The 19,700-nt window shown below is 40.4% G+C and overlaps 1 protein-coding gene across 6 annotated transcripts in view; it reads left to right on the top strand.

The window, feature by feature from the left end:
• DST (dystonin) overlaps positions 1-19,700 on the top strand; it is a 364,537-nt gene that overhangs the window by 232,748 nt on the left and 112,089 nt on the right. For 5 of the 6 annotated variants that reach the window (XM_034991240.1, XM_034991239.1, XM_034991243.1 and 2 more), the window contains 7 exons: positions 2,526-2,678; positions 4,207-4,440; positions 4,894-5,160; positions 8,064-8,606; positions 9,650-9,826; positions 15,509-15,632; positions 18,878-19,086. In XM_034991240.1, the coding sequence (XP_034847131.1) occupies positions 2,526-2,678; positions 4,207-4,440; positions 4,894-5,160; positions 8,064-8,606; positions 9,650-9,826; positions 15,509-15,632; positions 18,878-19,086 (1,707 nt within the window). Of the gene's footprint in view, positions 1-1,071; positions 1,306-2,525; positions 2,679-4,206; positions 4,441-4,893; positions 5,161-8,063; positions 8,607-9,649; positions 9,827-15,508; positions 15,633-18,877; positions 19,087-19,700 lie in introns of all 6 variants that reach the window. The other variant, XM_034991245.1, reaches the window with a different exon arrangement.

Genomic DNA, 19,700 nt, shown 5'->3' with positions numbered 1-19,700 from the left:
GCTCTTGATTTCGGCTCAGGTCGTGATCTCAGGGTTGTGAGATCGAGCCCTGCTTTGGGCTCTGCAGTCAGCGGGGAGTCTGCTTGAGATTCTTTCCTTCTCCCTCTGTCCTTCCTCCTGCACTCTCTCTCTAAAAAATAAATAAATTAAAAAAATAGAAGAATTGTCTTTCCATATAATATTAATTACCATAGTATTTAAATAATTTCATCATTACCATCTGCTAGTAGGTGATGAATAGATTTTTGACTAAACGGATCATGAAAAAAATAATAAAACCTTGAGTCCCTTATATAAGAATTATATTTTTAAAATATTGTTAATGCTTGACCTACTTCACTTAGCATAATCCCCTCCGGTTCCACCCATGTCTTTGCAAATGGTGGGTATTCATCCTTTCTGATGTCTGAGTAATATTCCATTGTATATGTGTACCACATCTTCTCTATGCATTCATCTGTTGAAGGGCATCTCGGCTCCTTCCACAGTTTGGCTATTGCGGACATTGCTGCTATGAACGCTGGGGTGCATGTGTCCCTTCTTTTCACTACATCTGTATCTTCGGGGTAAATACCTAGTAGTGCAATTGCTGGGTCATAGGATAGCTCTATTTTATAACATCTTGAGGAATCTCCATACTGTTTTCCAGAGTGGCTGTACCAACTTGTAAGTCAAGCAGAGAAAGACGATTATCATATGGTTTCACCCATATGTGGAACATAAGCAATAGCACGGAGGACCATAGGGAAAGGGAGGGAAATCTGACGGGGGAGAAATCAGAGAGGGAGACGAACCATGAGAGACTGTGGATGCCCAGAAACAAACAGGGTTTCAGAGGGGAGGGGTGTGGGGGGATGGGTTAGCCCGGTGATGGGTATTAAGGAGGGCATGTATTGTGATGAGTACTGGGTGTTATACATAACTAATGAATCATTGACCACTACATCAAAAACTAATGATGTGCTATACAGTTGCTAACTGAACATAATAAAAATAAAAAATGTATTGTTAATATAAACTTTATATTATGGCTTACCTCTCATTTTATAACTTGTACTGTTTCGTTCACAGAACGTGTTAAAAGACCTTGGACACACCAAAGTGCAGCTGGAGGCCACTGCCCTTGATGTGCAGTTCTTCATTTCTGAATGTGCACAAGACCTGTCTCCCAACCAAAGCAAACAACTACTGAGGCTCCTAAATACCACTCAGAAATGTTTTCTTGATGTGCAGGAATCAGTAACTGCCCGGGTGGAACACTTAGAGACTCAGTTACAGCTAGAACAAGATCTTGATGATCAGAAGGTTTGCCTTTCTTTGTGGAGTTGGTATTCTTTGTTTTTAGTTCTTCCGTGTGAAACCTGTAATGTGGATACCCAGGGATCTGGAAGGGCAGTAAGTGGACAGGGTATAATGTAGAGATGCTGGAATATATAACAATATTGTTTTCCATAAGAATGCTACAGTTTATTTTAATTTTTATGACTCCCTGAAACCACTGTTTTCAAGTGGGAGTCTTGATTTTTTTCCTGGGAGTAGGAAATATGGATGCACTCAGAAATTTCGATACGTTGGTGACTATGGATGAAGAAGGTTAAGTATCTTTTTCCTCTGGGAGGTAGTAGAGCACAGCAGCACAGGGCATGGGCTGTGGAGCCAGACTGGCTGAGTTTACATCCCAGCTATACTCGGTCATGGGTGACTTAGGGCACGTCACTCAGCCACGGTTTTCTCAGTGGCAAATTGGAAATAATAACTGTGCTTACCTGGTAGTATTGTGAGCACTGATAAAAGAATGAATATAAAACACTTAGTACTTTACTTGCCTGGCATGTGTTAGGCTCCTAGGAAACATGATCAATGGCTATAAGATGCATAAGTAGTGTATCAATAATAGGAAAATGAAAGATGCAGGTATTAGTATTGATTTTCTAATCTCGTAATTTAGTGAATTATATTAGAGCGCTACATCTAATAATAATGAGCAAAGGGATGGCAATGGAATTAGGCATAGTGATTAAGTAAGAACATTGCATGCAGTGCTCCTTTTATTATATCTTGAAGCACCTAGGCATTGTCTCTAGCATGATAACCTATATACACATATCAAATATGTTAACAGACAAACCACAACTAACTTCTGTTTTGATATCCTTTTGCAGAATTAATTGTGTGTGTTGCAGGTTTCGAGAGCTTAAGAACATGGAATGTTTCTTCCTGTCGGTCAGAAGTTCCATCTCTTACACATATGCATGGCCAGTATTCTACTGAGCAGTTTCATCCAAACATGATCTCCTTCTTTGTATATGGGACATGCTCTTACTTTCTGTGTCACCTTGCTCAATATGTACCCCACTGCTATCATGTTTACAGCATACTCAGAAAAGCTTGCAAGATATGTTCTAATTTTGCAGTTAGAACTCGTAAAATGTGCAGAACTTGCAAAATGTGTTCTAGTAAGGAGTAATCACAATAGTGAGTTTATGACCACACATTTAAGATGCTTTGATTTTGCCCTGCTTTAGATTGTGGCAGAGCGTCAACAGGAGTACAAAGAGAAACTCCAAGGAATATGCGACCTCCTCACCCAAACTGAAAACCGCCTCATTGGCCACCAAGAAGCCTTTGTGATTGGAGATGGCACAGTTGAGTTGAAGAAGTATCAGTCCAAGCAGGAGGTAAAATTTGGTTTTGCATCAGCAGGTCTATGTTGATACTAAGTTTAATTACTATTATTAGCAAATCATTTTAGCTTTTCTGAGCCAAGGTGAGCTTTAAACTTGATACTAAGAGTTACATTTCCAACTTTAAGAAAGCCAGTAATTTTCTTGACTGTGTTGGTGAGATATTGAGGGAAGGCGATATAAAGTAAGTTGCTAATGGAAATACCTTGTGTAGGGAGTTAAAACTTGCATCCGCTTCAGGCCAGCTCACTCACTTGTACAACAGGTGAAATAGGCATTCGTTTGGGTTCTTTCTCTTTCTTCACTGCCTATTCCTTTCCTCTTTCTCTACAATTTGTCCCTCTTTATCAAACAAACAAACAATAAAGATGGGTAAAGATAGCTTTCTTTTGGTGTCAGGAGAAAGAACATTCTCATTGTAACTAGATAGCTCTTGGTTCAAGTCCCAGACACTCCACATTGTTAGCTTTCTAAAGAATCTCTTCAGGCCTCCGTTTCTTCATCGGTCCTACTTCGCTGATTATAGGGGTTAAGGAAGTGCTATGTGTTAAGTAAGTGACTATAGCGCAGTTCATGTCACATCGTAGTGGCTCAGGAAGTGGTATTTCTTCCCATTCAAATACTTCAAATAATTTGATAAGGCTTAAATTAAAAATATGGGAAAATAATGTGAAAGTTCAAACACAGTATAATTTGGAGAATAAAAACACAAAGTAAAGGAGGAAGAGAAGAGGAAAAATTCCATAGAGAGATCTAGACAAAGGAAAGCTATAACTGCTGAGGAGAGATCTTAATCTTGAGCTTCCTAGCAGCTGGGGCAAAGAAGCAAACATTGCATATTGGAGAGCCTTGGGGTTTAGAAGAAGTTATCTTAGTTCACTGGGAGAATTACTTTGTTTTTTATCTTGAATAATAGATATATGTTAAAAAAATAAATGTTTAGAAACTGAATAAATAATATTATCGTGTCTTTAAAAGCTCTTATAAGTGTGCTCACATAATGTGATAATATCTGGTGTGTGCAAATTTGTATAGATTATGTTATTAAATTCATTATTTTCTTATTTTAAAAGATTTATTTATTTATTTTAGAGAATGAGAGAGACAGCAGGAGGAGGGGCAGAGGGAGAGAAATCCTAAAGCAGGTTCCCTGCTGAGTGTGGAGCCCGATATGGGGCTCGATCCCAGGACCCTGAGATGGTGACCTGAGCTGAAACCAAGAGTCAGCTGCTTAATCAACTGGGCCACTTGCACGCTCCTTAAATTCATTATTTTCAGTGTTTTACAAACCATATCCCTTTGTGAAACATGAAAATCTCACACCTTTTTTTAATGCTGTTTGAGATTTCACATTAAATTAAATATTGTGATTTAAGTAAACCAACTCAAATTGACTATGCTTTTTCAACCTATAAATAAATGCTTAACTCTCCTCTGCTCACTCCCTCTTTTAGAATTACAACTCTGGAAGAATTAAATAGGTAATAATTTAATAAGAGTTTTTTTCCTTTTGTGTTATAAGGAATTACAGAAAGATATGCAAGGAAGTGCACAGGCTTTGGCAGAAATAGTGAAAAATACAGAGAACTTCTTAAAAGAGAATGGTGAAAAGCTGTCACGAGAAGATAAAGCTTTGATTGAGCAAAAACTTAACGAAGCCAAGTTAAAGTGTGAACAGCTTAATCTAAAGGCAGAACAGTCCAAAAAGGAGCTGGATAAAGTTGTGACAACAGCAATCAAAGAAGAAACTGAAAAGGTCCTTATTCAAATATGTGGTACACTATTGCTTTGTTGAAGATGATTCGGGTAACAGCTACTTGAATTTTTAAGTGGAATCAGGTGCCAGTAAGCAGTGCTTAGTACCAGAGACTAGAATTGTGGGTTTCCAGTTATATAATTGACCAAATATTACAGAAAGTTTGAAGAATTGGCTTTGTTTAGCTTTTTAAAAAAAATTTAAGTGGGATTGCATGAGGACTCCTCAGTTGTAGTTAAAATTTTGGAATGTGTTTTTAAGGACAGCGGGAACTTCTGAGTAACTGTCTCTGGATCAAAGGTTTAATTTCACTGTGCTCAGTTTTCAGCGTGTGTCCGTTTTTAGAATCCCCACTCTAATTTTAAATGATCTTAAATATTTACTTTGGGAATGTCTTGAAACTAGTGCCTCAGCCAGCATATAGAATACCTCCTCTGAACTTTCTCTCTCCAGGTTGCGGCTGCAAAGCAGCTGGAAGAGAGCAAAACCAAAATAGAAAACCTTTTGGACTGGCTGTCCAATGTGGACGAAGACTCCGCCAGGGCAGGGGTAAAGCAGAGACAGGTAATCGAACAGAACGGGACCCATTTTCAAGAAGGCGATGGCACGTCAGTAATGGGAGCGGAGGATGAAGTTAATGGTAACCTGTTGGAAACTGATGTTGATGGACCAGTTGGAACCACTGAGGAGAATCTGAACCAGCAGTACCAGAAAGTTAAGGTTTGTTGTTCTAAACAGAGTGATATTGTTAAATTCTCTCTCAGGTCTGTGAAGATAGGGGCACCCCCTGAGTTCGTTCTTGAAACCTTAATGACCACCGAGAGCTGAGTCCCATCTTCTAGGTGCATCATTGTGTCAGATATAAGTTACTGTGAGAACTCGAAGCAAGTCAGAAAGAATGAGAACGAAATCATTAGATGTGGCATTCTTCTAAGGGAAGCAGATTTGTGAGAAATTAATAGAAATAATGATAGCTGATATTAATTAATAGCAAATAGATAGCAGTTAAGATGGGCCCTGCAGGCTCTCCCCATGTGAATACACTGAGTCTCTATCTCCCCCCTCCCAACCCCCACTCCCCGTGAGGCTGGAGGCTGGATTCACATTTCACGGGTGAGGATGCTGGAACGTACAGAAGTGAAGTAGCTTGCCTGGGTGTACACATCTAGTGCCCGAGCAGAGGCACCTTTTGGAAAAACCTTTTTCACAGTGTCACATAACTGATCATTTTATTTCTGCACATGGCCTTTGTCGTCACCTAACTGGACTTGAGGTGCCTTTGCAGTTTTGTGTGTTTTCCTCCATGTCTTTGTCTTTGGAGTCTTTGGAATAGAAGGTTTTTATATTATAGGAAGTACAAGTTAAACCAGAAGGAGAGTGGAAGTATTTATTGTATTTGTAGTTTCCAGGGGGCTATTCCAAACCTTATTTTCAGTGTTTTACAAACCATATCCCTTTGTGAAACATGAAAATCTCACACCTTTTTTTAATGCTGTTTGAGATTTCACATTAAATTAAATATTGTGATTTAAGTAAACCAACTCTTAAAATGAAAAATTTAATGAATTCCTTTAGGAGTGTCTTATGAGTCAGTTACAAAGAAGTCAGGAAAGGTTAGTAAATTGACCCAAGGAGTGAAAATACCAGTGGGCGGATTCAAAGATAAAGAGGCCTCGCAGGAAAGCCCTTGTTTTTAGCCACTGCATGATGTTTGCCTTCTGATCTTTTTGCTTCTAAGAATATGGGTCTCTGAAAGTGTTTTAGAAATTCCTAATGTCCTGGCAGGGTGGTGGAGAGATAGCCCAAGGGCCTGGCCAGGGGTTCTGTTTCTAGCACTTTCTAGTTGTGCCACATGTCCTAGGCCACGCGGTTTCTTCCTTCAGCCCAGATTTCCTCATTTATAAAAGGAAAGGGGTGGATCAGATAGTTTATAAGGTGTTACATATATCTGTGTAAGCTACTGTGTGCAGAAGACCCACTGGAGAATAGTGTGTGATTATAGTTCAAATGTCTAAGACACAGTCTGTGGGAGAAAAGTTCTTTGGACAAAAATATTTATTGTGTGCCCATGATGGAGCAGGCATTTTTATAGACAGAATACAAATGTTAATGAGACTGTTCTCAGCTGACTAATGGGGATCATACTTGTAAGTGAACAGTTTTCCTACAACAGTGCTTCTCAGTCCTGTTTATTTCATAGTATACTTATTCTTATTAGCCCTTGTTGCCAACACTGTTCCAGGCGTTTGGGATTCCCCAGTGAGCAAAATAAATTCCCTGCCGTGGTGCTTGCATGTGAGGATAGTGAGGATGAGAGGTCAGGATGATAGTTATTTATTAATGACTAAATTTTATGCACTATGGGATGTTAGGAGGTAGTCCTCTTTTGCTGAAAGAAATGAGTTGGGTGGGTGAGCATGGGTCGGGAGCCACCTATCAGCATTAAATAGGATCATCTGAGTAGGCGTCCCTGACAGGATGAGATTGTGTGAAGCCTTAGAGGGGATGTGTGGGAGAGATACCTGAGGGAAGAGGTGTTGCCAGATGAGAACACCTAGGGGAAAAGCCCCTTTTGTGCCTCACGAGGTGGGGTGGTGATAGTGGTTTGAGAGACTGGGGTTCCTGGAGTGGGGTTGGGGGTGGAGCAAATAGTCAAAGAGCTCTGAGATAATATTATCAGGTCATTTGGCTCCCTGTAAACCATTATGAGAAGTGTGGAAAATTACCCAGAAGGATTCTTACCCTTTTTGCCATATTTGTATGGATATTGGGGTGGATGGGAGAAGCTGCTGTGGCTGCAGAGAAAGGGACTCCAGCTACCTGAGGCCCACCCAGCTGCCCTGAAGGCTGAGGACACAGTGGCTCTGCACACCGGTCCTCTGCCTTCAGAGTGGATTTTAATTCCTGGCATGTGCCAGGCTTGCCAGGACGTAGTCTACACACGTGGTCTCATGTACTCCTTTCAGCAGACCTAGGATGTATAGGGATCATTGTCTCCTTTTTCCCCATGTAGGAAGCTGATGCCCAGTGAAGCCCAGTAGCTCCAGTATTCTCTTTGATTATATATGTTCCTCCAAACCTCTTTGGGCTTCTCTGGATGCATATTGTTCTTGCTTAATTATTGTCCTAGGGGTTTTATAGCCTTAAAATGAACAAATTCTCTTTTTCCTACTTAAATGTCTTCTCAGGATAATTTCTTAATAAAAAAGGCTCAGTAATTAGCTAAAGACCTCAGCAGTCCCTTCAGGGTTGTTGTCAGGCAGTAGTGACTAAAATGAGATCGTACTATAGATGCTTCCAGAATTGGAAGAGAAATTCATCACATTTTTTCCAAACTTCTCAAAATCAGTACTTGTCCTCTGTGACTATCTAAGTACTGTTCTAGTGAAGATTAGAAAATCTCCATAAAAATAAGATGAGAGTGGTCAAAGCTTGCTATCCTGGAATGCGCCCATGCAAGTGAGGGAAATACTGCACACCTTGACGAGGTTAATGAGAAGCCAGTTGCTGGCCTGTGGATCATTTAAGGCTGTCGGTCCTGAGGCGACGGGGGGCTCCGGACAGGCTCCGTGGAACCCCGTCACTGCCCTGACCTCATGTGAGGCTGATGTGTTTTCACGCAGGCCCGACACGAGAAGATTGTCTCTCAGCACCAGGCCGTCCTTATGGCCACGCAGGCTGCACAAGCCTTGCTCGACAAACAGGGCCACTATCTGTCTCCCGAGGAGCAGGAGAAACTGCAGAGGAACGTGAAGGAACTGAAAGCACACTACGAAACCACGCTGGCCGAGTCGGAGAAGAAGATGAAGTTAACGCACTCTCTGCAGGAGGAATTAGAGAAGTTCGACGCCGACTACAGCGAGTTCGAGCACTGGCTGCAGCAGTCAGAACAAGAACTGGAAAACCTGGAAGCAGGCGCAGATGACCTCGGTGGCTTGATGGCCAAACTGAAGCGGCAGAAGAGTTTCTCAGAGGATGTCATTTCTCACAAAGGGGACTTGAGGTACATCACCATTTCTGGAAACAGAGTGTTAGAAGCGGCCAAATCTTGCAGCAGGAGAAGCGGCAAGACTGCGCAGGATCACATCGATACTTCTGCGACCCACAGAGAAGTCCAGGGCAAACTGGATCATGCCACCGATCGGTTCCGGTCTCTCTACTCGAAGGTAATTTTATTTTTAGATCAGCTTGTGAGTATAGTTTTCACTCTGTCCTCTTCACTTCGGTTTTGGAATTAGAAGCGAGAAATCTAAGAACTGAAGCAGAGGACATAAGGTGGTTTTGTCCTCATTCCCCCTTTCTTATTCATCTGCTTACTTCAGCAAACGTGTTTAAAGGTTAGAAGCCTCAAATTATCTATTTAGTTTTTTTGGGGGGAGTGGTTTCCAGGCAGCCTTAACTCTAAAACGCCAACATCCGATCTGACCACCAGGTGGCGTGTATGTTTTGGTTCCAGACCCAAAGCGGCGCCTTGCTGATTTGCCCCCTCTCAGGCTTGGGCCTGAACTTTCATGTCAGATCATTTTCCCTTCACCAATACTGCACTTGTTTGTTTTGCAGATGTAGTGGATCAGTGCATTATTTTAATACTTCACGGCTAACAGACTATTTCAGCTTCTCCTTGTGGACAAGCAGAAGTTTTGTTTAAAAAAAAACCCCCACAGAACTAAGAAAACATTTCCCTCTTTACAGTATAAGCTGAACAGACTAACCAAGTTGCCCAAATGGTTTAAAGAGCATCATTGGTTATTGGCCTTTGCCCATTCTGATCTAGATTATTTGCCTCCTTGTACAACTTCAGTCTTGGGTGACATGGAAATGATTTATTAAGCACTTTGAAAACTTTCCCATCGAATACATAACTATACACATGGTCCATAAAACTCAGAATGTGTCCTGGTAGATTAGCCTCCCCTGGTGATTGATATCTGAATCCTTCATTCTGTAGTAAGACCCAGCCCTTGTAAACATGTTTTTGAACTGGTATAAATCTAGGACTATCTCTTAGTTTTTATGGTTACTTTTTGAAGATGCTTCTTCACATGAAGGAAAATATCTTAGTCCTATCGTTTTCACCAACTTTGGTTGAACTCTGGTGTTTTCCAAGTTGCCTAACTCATAGGTCCTAAGGTTTTTAACACCTATACAGTGGGATTTTAATCCCTCACCCTTAATCTCTTCTGATTTTTTATTTTTATTGTTTTTTTAGTGCAATGTCCTTGGGAATAATCTTAAAGACCTGGTGGATAAATATCAACACTATGAAGATGCTTCATGTGGACTTCTTTCAGGGCTCCAGGCCTGTGCGGTCACAGCGAGCAAACACTTATCTGAACCCATCGCTGTGGACCCTAAAAACCTGCAAAGGCAATTAGAAGAGACCAAGGTAAGAGAAAGAGAGAAGGAGAGACAGAGAGAGAGAAAAGTGAGAGATCCAACCCTTCCGTAGCCTTGCTGAAACCCATCTGCTGCCCCACACTTTTGTGATCGTTTCACTTTGGAAAGGGGAACAGAGGATGGGAAACACACTTCTCTTTCTAAAGGGAGTTGGGGCTCCAATTCATAGTCCATTCATTTCTCTTTCTAATGAGGTTGTATTTTCTGCTGTTGTTTAACTGGTTTGACACTGCTGTTAAGGCTTGTATCCCGCCGCTCCCTCCTCCCTAAAGGAAAACCATATTACCCTGGCCACTTATTTATCTTTATACTTATTTATTTTGTTCATTATCTTTCTCCTCCATTGGAAGTAAGTTCCATGAAGGCAGGTGTTTTTCTCTCTTTTTGTTCATTGCTATCTCCCCAGCACCTACAAGAGTGCCTGGCCCAAAGGAGGTACTCAGTAAGGGTTTGTTCAAGAACGAACAGGTGTAAAGGAAGAAGCGATGTCACCGTCCCATTTCAGGTCTGAGGACCAGGACTGCTGTTCCTGTTGAGTGTCCCCATGTTTCTTAGAGACATAAACTCTAGTTACTGCCTAGCACAGTTCTCAGAAAGTCTACCTGCTCCTTCAGAAGTGCAGGCTTGATGTCAGACTTGAATAACTGCAGAACTCTCAGCATACCCACAGTGGCAGAGAGAGTCTCTCCGTCTTAAATTTAAAGCATATTTTAGAATCTTAATGTGAGGGGAGATCATTTTTGAAGTACTTTACTCCTGTTCCAGATGACCAATGATTTGGAGTTTGAAAGTTTCAGTCCATAAATCAGTTCTGTGTCTCCTTTTAGCAGGTGGGTAGCAGTCATTGCTGCCATCACTAAAAAGTCAACACAGTATTGCCAGTTCAACAGCTGCCTTCCAGAATTCAGCTGCATCTGCACGTTATAGAATCAGAAATCATTATCATGCTATTAACGGGCAAAAAGGGTGCCCTGCCGAGTGAGCTTAATGCGAGGTATTGGCCTTGAGACTGGCTGCTTCTGGCTGGAAGAAAGCTAAGTCCTAGCCAAGGGTGAAATGTGGCCGGGTAAGGCCCAGGCAGAGAGAAGGGGATGGGAAGTGTGGGCTGGGAGGAGGTAGGTGAGGTGGAGGCAGGCAGGCAGGACGGAGGGCGCCGCTTCTCTCCTGGGCTTAAGAGTTTACCCAGTGTCACCTGAGGCTTCAGGGAGAGGTCCTGCTCTAGTTGGTCATCCCCGGGGTGGTGTGGCCTCCCCGGGGTGGCTCCCTTCCGTTGGATGTGCGTTACCAGTCCTGTGCCTCTTTGTTTGTGTTTATTCTTTCCCATGAGCACAAGACCAGGTGTGTCTGAATAAAGTTTCCTGGTCCCACCTGATCACCGTCGAAGGACAGTGTATGTGGTAGGGGCAGAAGAGAGGCTGCATTGTAAAGGCCTGTATTTTGGTAGAAGTTGCCAATAGCATAAAATAATTATTAAGATTGCCTATGTGACATTCAGTTAAGAAGTCAGGTATTTTAGTATAGCAAAGTGTACGCACTAAAAACAACACATTTTAAGTTAGGTCTCTATCAGGAAACTGATTCCATCCTATATGAAAGTAATTTTTCTATAACTAGAGCTAAAAGAAAAAGAAGAACCCAAAAGGATGTAGTGGTTTTTAAATTAAACAGATACCTGGATTAATTGTCCAACAGAGGAAAACTTTCTTGGATTGGGCTGCGGAAGAAGACTCTTCTAGTCGTAAGGCAGCCAAAGTGATGTTAAAGAGGAGAGCAACGTCTCAAAGGAGAATAAATTCTAATTAAGCCACAGCGTAATTTTAAAAATTAAATGTGCAATTAAAGTTGTCTTGGCATATGTTCTTACTTTCCTCACAGACGACCTCAGCATGTAGCAAGGATACATTTTTAGGAGGATTAGGCAGTTTCCATTTCTTTGATTTTTATTAACATTTAAAAATTATTTTTCTTTAATAGTAATATAAACACATAAGACTACCACAGAAAAATCAGTTTTCTCTACATTTACAATACTAGCATATTCTATTGGATAATATATGTAACTTGGGGGTATCCAAGTCGGTTCGTTCGAAACCTTTCTCTCCAGTAGCACATTGTTATTAGCATTATTATTCAGAGGACTGGTAGCTGTGTTGTCAACACTCTGATACCACTGAACTGTAATGATGTGAAGACAAATGTGAAGACACAAAGATGTGAAAACTCTGCCTCTCCCCTTGGAGAACTCACATTCTAAAAAAAAATTTTTTTGGAGGTATTCATAACCTTATTTCATCTCTTAAGTCAGTATGCAATGCCCACAAACTGTGTCTGTGGTGTAGACTTCAGCCTGGTTCTAGGTAAAGTTCCTGTCGTGAGGAATTGTTTATGCTTCCTGTAACTAAACCTGTGAAGAATCTCCTAGACAGATCCACTCTGATAGTGTCTTTGGCCTCTTGGGACAGTTTTAGGATCTGGTACACAGATCACAAATCCCACGTTGGCCATAGCTTGCTAAGCCTTTTGACATATATGGGTTGCCCGGATGTCATTTAAATTACTTGAATATGAAAATTAGTTGAGGAAATTTTTGCCTTTGGCTGTAGACATTTGTTTTAATCTGAAATGAAGGCTGAAATAGAAGAGGATCTTTTTGGATCTTATACCTGATATTTTTATTTATTTACTTTTCATTCATTTACTTCTTCTAGAAATCTTTCTCAGGACCTACTATGTGTCAAGCACTGTGCTGGGCGGTGATAAAAAAAAGCTGAATGGAATAAATTCCTCGTTCTCAAAGAGGTTACAGTCTAAGAGACAAATCCAGTAATATTCACAGGGTATTTATGGGAGCTCCTGCAGGGACTACTTACAAACTAAGGGTGAAGAGAAAGTTAGGGGGTTGTCCAGCTGACTGTTAACCAGTGAATAAGAGCCAGGCTCAGGATGATGGGGGATAGGTTGCATGGGAAGGTTAGCATGTAGAGATGTTAAATGCTGGGTCTAGCTTGAGCAAATAGCTAAGAAACAGCTGTGGTTTTGGACATTTCTGGAACAGGAGGTGGAGGAAGATGAGATTGAAGATAGAATTAGAGAGTAGATGTCATTGGACCTTTTATTGAATGCACAAGTCTGTCGTTTTTATAATGGCAATGGGAAGCTACTGGGAGATTTCAGAGAGGGGAATCATATGGTCAGGTATGTATTTTAGATAGAACACACTGGGGGGCTGTGTCCGGGAAGAGATTGGAGGCAGGGAGCTCAGTTAGGATGCTTTTTTCAGTTGAGTGCAGTGATCCAGAATTACAGAGCAGAAGTCTGCTTTTAAAAACACCTTAAGCAGGTAAAATTGTCAGGACCCGATGGTGGATTTGCATGTGGAAAGGAGGGTTGAGGAAGAGTCCAGGAAGAACCTCAGAGCTACTACTTGGGTCATGAGATACAAAAGCAGGAGGAGTGCAGGTGTAGGGAGTGAGATAATGAGTTCAGATTCAGCGTTCTGAGTTTGAGGGGACTGTTTACACCCAGATGGAAATGATCAAGAGGCAGTTGGAAACCTGGGCCCATGGCCAGGGATGAGTTCATCTACAGTTGGGCATATGGGAATTTGAATTTGAAATCCGAATGTGAGACTGGAAGAGGAGCTTGAGTAGCTCCAGTGAAGTGAAAGCCAGGCATAGGGCCCGGGTGGACAGTTAGCCCGTTTGGACACAGATATATCAGAGGTGTTAGGAATGCAGGGCCGGACTTCTGGAAGATTTATCTGTGGTTCTTGCCTCTACCTCTTCTCTCTTCGTTGTAATTGTTGAGCCACATGTACTTAGAGAAATGGGGGCCTCTATTCAGCAAATTCAGGATTACAGTATCCTTTCTGAAGCAAATGACGTTGTTAACCTTTTCCACTTTCTCTCTTCCTATAACCTTTGGGGACAGAATTATTCCAGGCCCAATTCCAAATCCCTGATTACATCTGTTCTTTTTCCCTTCTCATCGCTTAAGTATATGAACTCTCCGTGATTCCTTATGGCCTACTCCTCCGGTGTTTCTGTGCTTGCTCCTCTAGCAGTCTCTCCATGGGTCTTGGCTTCTAGAACTTTATGTCTCGTTCCAGCCTGTGTTCAGAGTCACTTCCATTTCCAAGTTCACTGGGTTGTTGTTGTTTTTTTTCTTTCTATGTGAGGATCCTAAGAGCTCTTTGAAGTCATAAATTCCTGAACAGACTCTCCTTTGCTCCTAAACTTGCTCCCACTTTTGCTTACGAATTCCATTAATTGCCTAGGCTCAAAAACACTGGACACTTCTCTTGTCTCTTCTTTTTCCTTGTTCCTGGCTCCTCACGCAGTGATGTCCCATAGAACATTCTGTGGCCATGGAAATGCTCTATAATGTCTCCAATATGGTAACCACTCGTCACCGTTGGCTACTTAGGACTTGAAATGTGGCTAGTACAACTGAGGAATTGAATTTTTAATTTTATTTGATTTCAATTAATTTTAAATTTCAAAAGCTCCTTGTAGTTAGTGACTACCATATCTCACAGCTCAGCTTTAGATAACCAGTTGTCAAGAGACCCTCCCCAACTCTGTAACCAATTTTGCCTTCCCAGCCCAGAAGGGCCTCTCTCCTTTGTTACTGCTGAAGTTTCCCCTAACTGGTGTCTCTGCTTCATTTCTTACTCATGTCATTTACCCCACACAGTGCTACAAATTTAGCCTTCTCTTAACACAGCTCTGAGCATGTCAACCCATACTCAGAATCCTTGAACGACTCTCCATTGCTGCAGGATGAAATGTAAACTCTTTAGCTGGACAGTCCTATTGCTGTTTATTCACCCAGACACATTCTCTACCTGGTTGGGACTCTCCCCTGTCCTGTGATGTTTCTGTCCACATCTTTGTTCACTCTGCAGGGACATGTCCTCCCTCTCCACTTCTGCCTGTCTCCATTCACACTTTCTTCAGGACCCAGCCCAGTACCACCAGCATGGAGGTGGTCCTCATTTCCCTCTCCACTTATCCCTCCTCTCAGCTTCCAGTAGCACTTAGAGTTCCTGATGTAGATCATAAGATCCCTATGGGTGAGCTTTGTGTCTGTTTGGTTTTGTATTTTCACAAACCCAGCAAGATTTTTTTGAATTTGTTAGATGTTAAGTAATCTTTGTTGAGTAAGCAGAAATAAATATGACTTTGTATTGAAATGGAAATCCTTAATTATTTCCTTACCTGGAGTTAGAAATAGTCCCAAAGGTGTGGGGTTTTTTTTGTTTGTTTGTTTTTGTTTGTTTTTTTTGAGTTAGGTTGGTTTTTGTTTTTGTTTTTGTTTTTGTTTTCAGGTGGTTAGTAAGGGTATCATCCAAGGCTATGAAATGGGGATGAAGGGAGATCTCAGGCTAGGGGTAGAGGGTCGCAAGATCAAGAATCAGGCCAAGTATCATGAACATATATATATGCTCAATGGTTTATTTCAAGACTGAATTGGTATTATCCTCACTGGCTGAGGCCTTTGCTAACACCACTTTATAACTGACCCTATTCTAAGGACTCTCGAGTAAGTTTATAATGATGAAAAGATTTTTATGTCTAATATTACTTTATTGTACTGTAAATAATTTTTTTAATATTGGAAATATATCATTTAATCCTATTGAGTATAATTGAAGCATTCAATCCTCCAGGCTCTGCAAGGACAGATATCAAGTCAGCAGGTTGCTGTAGAGAAACTGAAAAAAACAGCTGAAGTGCTTTTAGATGCCAGAGGATCTCTACTTCCAGCCAAGAATGATATCCAGAAAACACTGGGTAATTGTTTATTTCCCTGTTTGCTTTCTCACGGGTAAATTCTCAATGAAGGCATTCTGCTACGGAGAACACGCTCACCAGTGTGTATTGTGTTGCTTATGTCCTTTCACTGAGAAATGGTACTTCCCAGTCTGGGAGGAGGCATGCCTTTTGGGGCAGGTATATTGGGAGTGGGGGATGTGTACTTTGAAAAGAGTATGTTTAAAGTTTATTTTTATATTTAGAAAATGTAACAAAAACTCTTTGTGTAATATTCATCACAGAAAGTAGAACTTAAGATTCTTTTGGTGGATGGCATTGGGCAGAGCTAAAACCTATGGCCAAAAGAGACTCACTGAGGGGTCTTTGTCGAAAGCAGGAGCATGGCATTAAGAGACATGCTTTAAAACAGTGTTCCCACCTCTCCATTTTCTAGGAGCCTTTGAGTGGTCTCACAGGGCTCTGATTACCCCAGTTTTCTCCAGTGATACCAGAAACTTGTATCCAGGCATAGTGGTGCTTCTGTGTCCTCTCACGTTAGAGCCGGTATCTCTTGAGAAAAGAGCTATTACATGTTATTCTTTGTATCCACTCATAGTATTTAGTTTAGATTAAATGCACAGTGGGGTATCAATAAATGATTGCCCTCTTGAACTGTATTTTTTGCTTTGACTTTGTGGCTTTTCATACTACCTAATGTGTAGTTCAAGGTTATTATATATTTCTATGCATGAAATAAACACAATGTTTTATAAGATGATTGGACCTGTGTTTCACACCAAAGCAAGTATGAGTTAAAATCTGAGAATAAATTTTAGATGAAGAGAAGGATGGATCTTTGCTTTTCTAAAACCAGTCCTTAGAAGGAAAACTTTTTTTTCATTCTTAAAGATGTCTAAAATTTTTGATCATGCATATGCCTTTCAAAAATTTCAGCATATACCTTCATGTAGGCACGTGTATTTATAAGTTATATACAAATATTACTATCTTATCACATCATGTGTATTATAATTATAAAACACAAAAACATAAAATTTTAACATGTAAGATAAAAACATGAATGGAAGTTCTAATATTTTGTTCCTATATCCCAGTGTACCATCTTGTCATGCCACATTGGCAACTACTGCTATTAAGGACTTGGGCATGGAGATTTGGAGGAAAAAGAAAGACTGTAATATATATGTGCTTCTGTTATTTGCAGAGGCATTTTCCCCATTTTCAAGTGTACATAGTTTTGTTTTTATTAGCTTAAAAATTCACATGTTACACATTATTTTAAGACTTTAAAACTTCTATCTGGCATAAGTTTCTAGGAATATGTGAAAATATATTTAAGATATAGAGGAATTTGTCTAAGATCTGTCTGACCCCTAAGAAAACCAACCACTTAAAAAAATAACAGTCTTAGAGTAGATTTCATTTTGTACTCTTTTCTTCTAAAATAATATTTACTTAGTAAAAGCAAGAATTCACTTCAGTGACAATATTTCATCATTAAGAAATACAAAAATAGTAACACTCAAAATGTGTTAATTTTAGTACAATAGCTGAATTTGCTTGGGAAATCACTTTTCAAGGCTAACCAGATTGCTGATTTACCCTGCTGATGCCTAGAGTTGCCCAGTTGAGAGGCAGCTCACCTGCTAATCAATCACCACCTGCAATTCAGAGTATCTTCTCTTGTGACTTCCAAAGAAGGGCTTATATTTGAACTTGCTGCTTGTTTTGTCTGCTGATAGCATCTTGGTGCATATTCATTGCCTTCCCCTGCCCCGTCTGCACTCTCCTGGCTTCATCGTGTTCTGTGATGGGACCATTGACTGTCTTTTTAAATTATCTAAGCTTAACCTCTCAATTCAGTGAAAACTTGTGAAAGTGTTTTTTCATGATACATTAAAACAATCAAAGAGAAATATTGCTTCTATAGATTGTGTTCCATGGGCCAAACACAGCATGTAAAATGTTTTACTCTCAGAGTGGTGTTTGCAGTCAGAGTTTTCTAATTGAACATACAATATATCCAACTAAAGCAATCAGAAATAATTAAAATACTTCTTTTTTTTTTAAATTTTTAAAAATTTATTCATAAGAGACACAGAGAGAGAGAGAGAGAGGCAGAGGGAGAAGCAGGCTCCCCGCTAAGCGGGGAGCCTGATGCGGGACTCGATCCCAGGACTCTGGGATCATGACCTGAGCCAAAGGCAGACGCTTAACCATCTGAGCCACCCAGGCGCCCCAAAATACTTTTCAAATTATTGGACAATAAGTGATAAATTGATGATTTATTCCAGAGAGAGATTAATACATTAAAAATCATTGTTCTTTGAACTTCTCATAGGTCTATAGTACAGAATGTAGGATGTTAAAGTAATAGAACTTTCCATTTGAGTGAAAATTAGGCTAGAACAGCCTGTTTTTTTAACATCTTAAGTCTTCAGAATTGAAAGAAAGTTAATCTCATCTGACATAGGTCAACCTGTTAACCTTATTTATTTTTCCCTTTGGTCTGCTATTAAACTTTTCAAATAAATTCTATTTATATTTTAGAAACATAATCTCAACCTATCTTATTTTAAGTGAATTTTCATGATTTATTTTCTCATTGTATTTATCTGTTTTCTCATCATATGTGCATCTGTCAGTTTCTGTGCTTTCAAGTACTTTGCTTAGACTGTGAAGGGCGACAAAAGCTTAAGTATATATTTGAGTGTGTGTGCGTGTGTGTGTGTGAGAGAGAGAGAGAGAGAGAGAATACCTGCTGTGCACAAGGGAAAGATAATTTTTATATGTAAAGGTTAATTCTTGATAAATCTTTTTATAGCTGTGTATTGTCCTTGAGAATAGCTGCGTGTGACTGTCACCTTTTTCTTTTTTCCATGTGGCTGTCTAGTATGGCTAATTTGAAAATGTCAGATTGAGAACCAGCATTTACTCTAAAGTTTAACTGTTTAGACCACTAACATTTCTCTGGGAAAATTCAAATGTTTCCTCATCCCAAAAGCTCTTTTCAAATGCAGATGACATATATATCAACTATTGTTTAAAAAATACTTCAGTTTTTTTATATTCCACTGAGATCTTTTTTTCTTTTGTTAAGGTTTCGGATGGTGCTCTGATTCTGCATTTTGAATTTATCATTTAAAACTTTTTCTTTTTCCAGTTTTGGTGTGGAAATTGTGTGACTCACCTTAGTGTATTTTTGAAAAGGAATAGGGCAAAGAGAGCTTTGTGGTTAACACTTCCTGATCTTTCTGGACTAGATGACATTGTTGGGAGATATGATGATCTGTCCAAGTCTGTTAATGAACGAAATGAAAAACTGCAAATAACCTTGACCCGCTCACTGAGTGTGCAGGATGGCCTGGATGAAATGCTGGACTGGATGGGAAGTGTGGAAAGTTCTCTGAAAGAGCAAGGTCAAGTGCCCTTAAACTCTGCCGCTCTTCAGGATGTGATCAGTAAAAACATTGTAAGTGACATTTAAAAAGAAAAAAAATCACTTTTAGATTAAAACAAAAACAAAAACAAAACAAAACCCCACTTAAAAAGTCCCAGGGATGGGTAGATTGAAGATAAACTTAAGGATAAAGACAGGAGGTTTCCTGAGTATAACTGTGAAAAGTAGTGCTTGCACTGAGACACATGTATGAAGCAGTTTTTCTCTGAAGAAGTAGAGGGAGAGCTTTGTATGCTTTTTCGAATGTAACTCATTATAGATGGCTTACACATACACGAGGCCTAGCTTGTTCATCACAGCTTCAGCCAGCTGCACATGAGGTTAATCAGATCAATCTTGTTGTTGTCCAGCCTTTTAAAAATTAGGACCGTGGATAATCCCTCGGCTCCGTTAGGTCTCGGGTTGCTGAGGGGCAGCCGCCTCCTGCCTCGCTCAGGCAACTCGCCGGCTGGTCTCCGCCCTGTCTTGAAGAGATCTGGGACCGTGTGCCTCAACGGGCAGAGCAGACTGGCCAGTCAGCCCCACCACTTAACCTTCCTTAGTCACAGGCTGTTCATACGCACGTTGTTACGTATGGTCATTTTTTAACACTCTGTGATGTTCTTTGTAAACCTCATTATAAAACA

The sequence above is a fragment of the Mirounga leonina genome, unplaced genomic scaffold (assembly GCF_011800145.1).
Source record: "Mirounga leonina isolate KUSES-001 unplaced genomic scaffold, KU_Mleo_1.0 Mir_53, whole genome shotgun sequence".
Taxonomy (NCBI): Eukaryota; Metazoa; Chordata; class Mammalia; order Carnivora; family Phocidae; genus Mirounga; species Mirounga leonina.
This window is presented reverse-complemented; position numbering and strand designations above follow the sequence as displayed.